Source organism: Octopus bimaculoides, chromosome 24 (genome assembly GCF_001194135.2).
Source record: "Octopus bimaculoides isolate UCB-OBI-ISO-001 chromosome 24, ASM119413v2, whole genome shotgun sequence".
NCBI lineage: Eukaryota > Metazoa > Mollusca > Cephalopoda > Octopoda > Octopodidae > Octopus > Octopus bimaculoides.
This window is the reverse complement of record NC_069004.1, coordinates 32353360-32360578: the sequence shown is the minus strand read 5'-3', so window position 1 is coordinate 32360578 and position 7219 is coordinate 32353360. Positions and strand designations below refer to the sequence as shown.

At 36.5% G+C, this 7219-nt stretch overlaps 1 protein-coding gene across 3 annotated transcripts in view; it reads right to left on the bottom strand.

Annotated features, from left to right (window-relative positions):
* LOC106884290 (doublecortin domain-containing protein 2) overlaps positions 1–7219 on the bottom strand; it is a 105106-nt gene that overhangs the window by 53848 nt on the left and 44039 nt on the right. For all 3 annotated transcript variants that reach the window (XM_014935592.2, XM_014935594.2, XM_014935593.2), the window contains exon 2: positions 78–135. In XM_014935592.2, coding sequence (XP_014791078.1) covers positions 78–135 — 58 coding nt within the window. The remainder of the gene's footprint in view (positions 1–77; positions 136–7219) is intronic.

Below are 7219 nucleotides of genomic sequence, written 5' to 3'. Positions count from 1 at the left end.
TTAAACAATGGTCACCAGAAACGGAATGGAAAACAGAAAAAATTTAAGATAAAAATAAAAAGATGGATGGTACTCACATCAAAATAAGGAAATTTCGGTCCTTTTGTTCGTCTTATTGGTTGTATTTCAAAATAACTGCAAAACAGATAATAATATTAATAATAATAATAATAATAATTCCTTCTAGTATAGGCACAAGGCCTGAAATTGGGGGGGGGGGATAAGTTGATTACATCGACCCAGTACTCAACTGGTACTTAATTTATCAACCCTGTCTTTCAGTCAAGTATTGGGACTGATAGCATGAACTGCTCCCTGTCCCCTCAAAACAGCAAACTCTCTGCCTAAATCAGAAATTATTATTATTTATTCATTTTATCTCAGGTCTTGTTGTAACTCCTGGAGTCTTGCATGTGTAGCGGGCTTGCTGCCTATTATTATTATTATTATTATTATTATTATTATTATTATTATTATCAAATTCAAATTATGATGAGAGTAAACAAATAAAGTTTGCTTTAGAAGCGTTGAGATATACTGAAAGATAAGGAAATAATTTTATTCTCAAACACAGGATAATGCTAATAATATTGCATGAACAGGATAAACTTGCCCATATTTTGCAGAAAAAGTGTTTGTGGCCACTCATGGCTAGCTGCTGACATTTTTCTGCAAAAATATGGATAAATTATCCTGTTCATGCTATATTATTAGCATTATCCTGTGTTTGAGAATAAAATTATTTCCTTATCATTATTATTATTATTATTACTATTATTATTATTGTCAAGTGAGAGAGAAGTACATGCCATCAAAGTGACACTGGGATACAAATATATGAAGCCCAATTAAGCGCATGACCTTGCAGGTGGGGCTCAGTTAGAATTTTCTTCACATCAGGTAGCCCATTCCATTCAAAAGGTCCCTGAATAAGGGTTGTTTAAGGATGATGAATGAAACACCCATGTTTCCAGAGGTGAATTATTCAAACCCCAAAGAATTCCTCTCAACACATGACTATGATGCTCCCCCACTACTTCTGCTTGTGATCAGAGATGCACATATCCATCAGCCACCAAGCATTATGAAATTAAATTTTCTTTGAAATATTTATTAAAAAGAAAGAGCAATAAGTACATAAGGAAAGCTTGCTTTCAGTCCCTGGAGGGTGTGTGCATACAACTAAAACATTATTTGTCGTACAACTCTTAAAAATGCTATTAACACGCATTACATTTAAAACATCCAAAATGGCTGCCACAAACACTTATTACGACCAGAGAGAACACTACAACAGCATGAAAGAAAAGCACAAAATCAAGACACAATTAAACGTACAAAGAAAGGAGGGGGGAAAATCTGAACAATTTAGAGGATAATTAATAGATAGAAATATCCCAAACACTCAAATAAGTAGTTTCAAAGATAGAGACAGAAGTAACGACAACAACAATGGCGACTGCTATACAAAGTCAAACGCTATAGTCTGTTGAATCCAGGTAAAAAAAAGTCACAGGGGTTTTGTCTGGGGTGGGGTATGGGGGCTTATCAGAGGAGATTTTGTCTGGATCCCATAAATTGTGACTTTTTTTCCCTAGCCAATATTGTAACTTTATTACTGTGACTTTTTTTCCTGTGACTTTATTACCAGTCACCAATCTGTTCATACAGTAGTTGTGTCAAAGTAACACAAACTGAACAGAATTTTTAGATCTGCCGCAGTCACAAGAATAAAAAAGACATGCAGTGTGCTGGTGTCACATACAAAGCACTTGTGCTGGTGTCATGTAAAAAAAACACCCTTAACAGTGCCACATAAAAACACCCATGCTGGTGATACATATTTAGCACAGGTGATGGTACCATATAAAAAAAAAAACACCCAGTATACCCTGTAATGGCATCCAGCAGTAGAAACCATGCCAAAACAGATGGCTAGAACCCAGTGCAGCTCTCCAGTCTGCCAGATCCTTGTCAAATTGTCCAATCCATGCCAGCACGAGAAATGGATGTTAAATGATGAAGATGAATTGATGAAACAAAATTATACAACTAGGTGCAGCCATGGCTGTGTGGTAAGAAGCTTACTTCCCAACCACATGGTTCCAGGTTCAGTTCCACTGCATAATACCGTTAAGTACTTCTACTAAAGCCTCGTGAGTGGGTTTGGTAGATGGAAACTAAAAGAAGGCAATCGTATATGTATACATATACAGGTGTGTGTGGTGTATGTGTACCTCAGGCTATCACTTGACATCCAATCCTTGTATGTTAATATCCCTGTAACTTAGCAGTTCAGCAAAAGAAACTGATAGAATAAGAACTAGACTTTAAAAAAAATAAGTCCTGGGGTCAAGTTGTTTGACTAAAACCCTTCAAGGCAGTGCTCCAGCATGGCCACAGTAAAATGACTGAAACAGCTTAAAGAGTAAACTCTGATATGAACTTTTCAAAGAAGTTAGAATGGCATAAAAACAGTTAAGAACAGAATTTAAATAACATGCAAAAAGATAGATTATTAGTAAAAATAAAACCAAAACTTTACAACAAACTTAAAATAGTATATCCCAAAGAGGGAGATTTCCAACACCAAATATCTCAAAAAAATGCTTATTGGTGCATTCGGTTGCACTTGCACACAATTTGAGAAATAATTAATGGACAGTGTCATGGAGTGCCCCGAACTAATCTAACCAGACATCTTAAATGTTTTATTTGCTTTCGATTATATCCTGTTTGAATTATTGTTTTTTTTTTATCCTACTTTTATTTATTTATGTTGATGCACTTTTACGTACTTTTAGAATCTTAAACAAACCCATTCATTTACCGCATGATGTCTCTCACCTCCTCTCTTTCACTTCCGTATTTGTAACCTTGCCTTTCACTTTTACGTCACTTTTCCTTCCATTGTGACCCCCACCCCCAGTGAAAGTTTGTTATTTTCCATATCTCTTCAAGCCCTTGTGATCATCATCATCATCACTCTAGTGCTTGGGGCGGGGGGGTCGATATAATCAACTTCTCCTAAAATTTCAGGCCTTTGTATCATTATCAGAAACATTGTGTGTATTAAATAATAATAATAATAATAATATAATTAATAATATTAGTCTGCAACTAGAATCGATATAATTGACCATTTTTCTCTCCCCAAATTTCAGACCTTTGTACTTATATTAGATTCATCATTGTTATCATCATCATCATCATCAATTAATTGATTAATAATAAATAATTATTATTATTATTGTAAGTTGTGGTAACAGTGTCAGAAGAGGTCTGGCAGTTGTGTTTTCTTTCCACACTTAACAACATCCAGTAACAACAACAAACAATAACAACCACCAGTAACTAAAACAACAACAGAGACACAAACTACAACACCAACAACAGTGACAACAGCAGCAGCAGCAGCAGCAGCAGTAATTAATCCAGTGCACCTATATTGACGAAGTGTCGTCCAATCGATGCCACAATAGTCCATTAAATAAGTGGGAGGTAATTAAAGGTAAACTTTGTAGCTAATAGTCATGACCCGGCTACCCACCTTCGCACCTCTCTCTCTCTCTCTATCTATCTATCTCTTCCTCTCTCTCTATCTCTTCCTCTCTCTCTCTCTCTCTCTGAGAGTCTGTCACCCAGTCTACATCAGTAATGCTGAAAATGTATGTACACAAAAACGTGCGTGTATGTATGTGTGTATATGTGTGTGTGTGTATGTGTGTATATATATGTATGTGTATGTATGTGTGTATGTATATATGCGTGTATGTGTATATGTATATATGCGTGCATGTGTATGCATGTATGTGTGTATGAGTGTGTGTGTGTATGTATGTATGTATATGTGTGTATGTATGTATGTATGTATGTATGTGTGTGTATGTATGTGTGTGTATGTGTGTATGCATGTGTGTGTGTGTGCGTGTATGTATGTATGTATGTGTGCTTGTATGTATGTATGTGTGTATATGTATATATGTATGCATATGTATATATGTGTGTGTGTATGTGTGTGTGTGTATGTGTGTATGTGTATGTATTAGGTTATTTGAAAAGAACTGTCTGATTTTTTGCAAACATTTTTTCAAGATCTTATTTTTATAGTGTTCTAGATGAAATTTTACATGTTTAATAACTGATGTATTCTCTTTAATTAATTTTTATTGATTTCTTATTTCTTTATTGCTCACATGGGGCTAAACATAGAGGAGACAAACAAGGACAGACAAAGTGATTAAGTTGATTACATCGATCCCCCAATGTGTAACTGGTACTTATTTAATCGACCCCGAAAGGATGAAAGGCAAAGTCGACCTCGGCAGAATTTGAACTCAATGGCAGACGAAATACCGCTAAGCATTTCGCCCGGCGTGCTAACGTTTCTGCCAGCTCGCCACCTTATTTTTATTGATTTCTTTCACAATATAAATTTTGAAGCATAGAAATCCTTAATTTGCAAACATGAGAAAAAGAAGAAATGCGTTTACTTTTTTTACATGAAGTCAAGCTTGGACAAAATGCTTCCCAAGCAGCTGCCAATATCAAGAGAGCATGAAATGAAGGGTCCACTAGTGATCGGATGTACGACAGTGGTTTGAGACATTCCATAGTGGGGCTGAGAGCCTTGAAGATCAAGAAGGTAGAGGACATCCATCTGCACTTGATATCAGCATTTGCAAACAACAGTCAAACAAAACCCATGACAAAGTATCAGAGAAATGTCTCATACGCTTGGTGTCAGTGTTTCAACACTATCAGGTCAACAAAGAAAATCGGCAAAATGAAAGAACTCAATAAATGGGCCCCGAATAACCTCAATGAAAATCAAAGACTTCAGCATTTTGCAGTGTGTTTGATGTTCTCTCTGTGAAGTGGAATTTGAAGACAGAAACTTAAAGACGCCCATCATGTGTGTGTGTGTGTGTGTGCCTGCAGGTCTTTGTGTCTGTCCCAGCACCACCACCACTTGACAACCGGTGTTGGTGTGTTTATGTCCCCATAACTGAGTGGTTGGACAAAAGAGTGATAGAAAATATACCAGGCTTTAAAAAAAAAATAAATACTGGAGTCTATTCGTTTGACTAAAAGTTCCTCGAGGTGGTGCCCCAGCATGGCCACAGTCTAATGACTGAAACAAGCAAAAGAAAAGACATACATACACACATATAAACACACACACACATACATATGATATAATGACTGAAATGATGGAAAGCGAAGTGGACCTTGGTGGAATTTGAACTGAGAACATAAAAAAACAGACGAAATACCACAAAGCCTTTTGCTCAGTGTGTTAAGGATTCTGTTAGCTTGCTGTCTTACAAGAGACCAATATTAAGAAGGTACAATGATGCGGAGGGGATAAAGGGTTTGTACCTAGAAAGTTCCCCTCCAAAGCACAAGTCTGGACAAGGTCATTTATGGAAGACCAGCTGTTGCCCATGCATACCATCCCCCCTTTTCCATGCCTCTGGTGTTATCCAAGGGAAAGGCAAAGGGGTTGATACAGTTTGGCACCAGTGATTCTGCAGCTCATTTCTACAGCTGAGTGAACTGGAGCAATGTGAAAGAAAGTGTCTTGCTCAAGAACACAACACACAGCCTTGTCTGGGAATTGAACTCACTACCTCAGGATTGTAAGCTCCATATTCTAACCACTGAGCCCACTCATAAAACAGAGTGGGCCAAAAATCACAAAGTGTATATATATATATATATATATATATATATATACACACACACACATATATATATACATACACACACACCATTATTTTAATGTCTGTTTTATATTGTTTTATATACATGTATGTATGAGACTAAAAAAGATTATGTTACATAACTTTACAATATAAGACAAACATAAAAGTAATGATGTATATATGTATATGTATGTATGTATGTATGTATGCATGTTTTGAAATGGCTATCATGATTTTACCCAATGAACTAATTATCTAATTATCGATAATCAATTCTTTTGTTGTGGTATGAATTAATCAAGAAACAACAAGCATATTACAAAAGAAACAAAAAAACAAAACAAGAGCTAAATTAACATTAATATACCTAATACCTGGAGAACATTACAGGAATAACGAGACAAATTTAGAGACGTCAACCACATGGAAAACAATAGCCAAGTTAGTGTTAACATAGTTAATCAGTGGAGCATTAAATAGCTAAGTAACTGTTAAGTTAGTGTTAACATATTTCGTCAGTGGAGCGTGAAATAGCAAACGAGACAGACATAAGCAAACAGTTTTAATTATTTAATCACTTACCAGTTCTATTTCTCCCCATGCCAACAAATGAAAAATCTTATAAATTTATTGGGGTGTATCATAAAGTAATGTTGCATTTCTCTTTTACTTGTTTCAGTCATTTGACTGCAGCCATGCTGGAGCACCGCCTTTACTCGAGCAAATCGACCCCGGGACTTATTCTTTGTAAGCTTAATACTTATTCTATCGTTCTCTTTTGCCGAACCACTAAGTGAAGGGGACATAAATCCACTATACCAAATCCTATGTGGTTGGGAAGCAAACTTCTTATCACTCAGCCCTGCTTGCACTTACACCTGCATGCAAATGCAGGTGTGGTGTTTGTGTTTGCGTATTGTCCCCCATCACCACCTGACATCTGGTGTTGGTTTGTTTGCATCCTCCGTAGCTTAGCAGTTTAGCAAAAAAAAAAAAAAACTGACAGGAAAAGTACCAAAATTAGAAAGATAACAAATAAGTGCTGGGGGTGCAGTAGGGGGGAGGTGGATGACTCGTTGAACTAAAACCTTTTCCAGGTGGTGCTCCAGAATGGCCCGTAGTCTAATGACTGAAACAAATGAAAGATAAAAGGTAAATGGTAAATCATGTGTAATTATCAACATAGGAGTAATTGATAACCTGTCAGCTGACCTCTAAGAGAACACTCCGGAACATTTGGAGAGCAACATGTAAACAAATAGAGGAAAGATACAGCCAGACCCAAGCTAAGCACATTCACCTTTACTTCTCTATCTCTCTCTCTCTCCTCATCCTCTTTCTCTCGCAACTTACCCCCACTCTCTCTCTCTCTCTATCTGTCTATCTATCACTCATATATATATCTCAATCCTCTCTCTCTCACACCCCATTCTTTCTCTCTTTTTTTTTTATCTATCTCCCTATCTCTCCTCCTCTCTATATATTTGTTTCTCTCCTTCTTCATCACTATA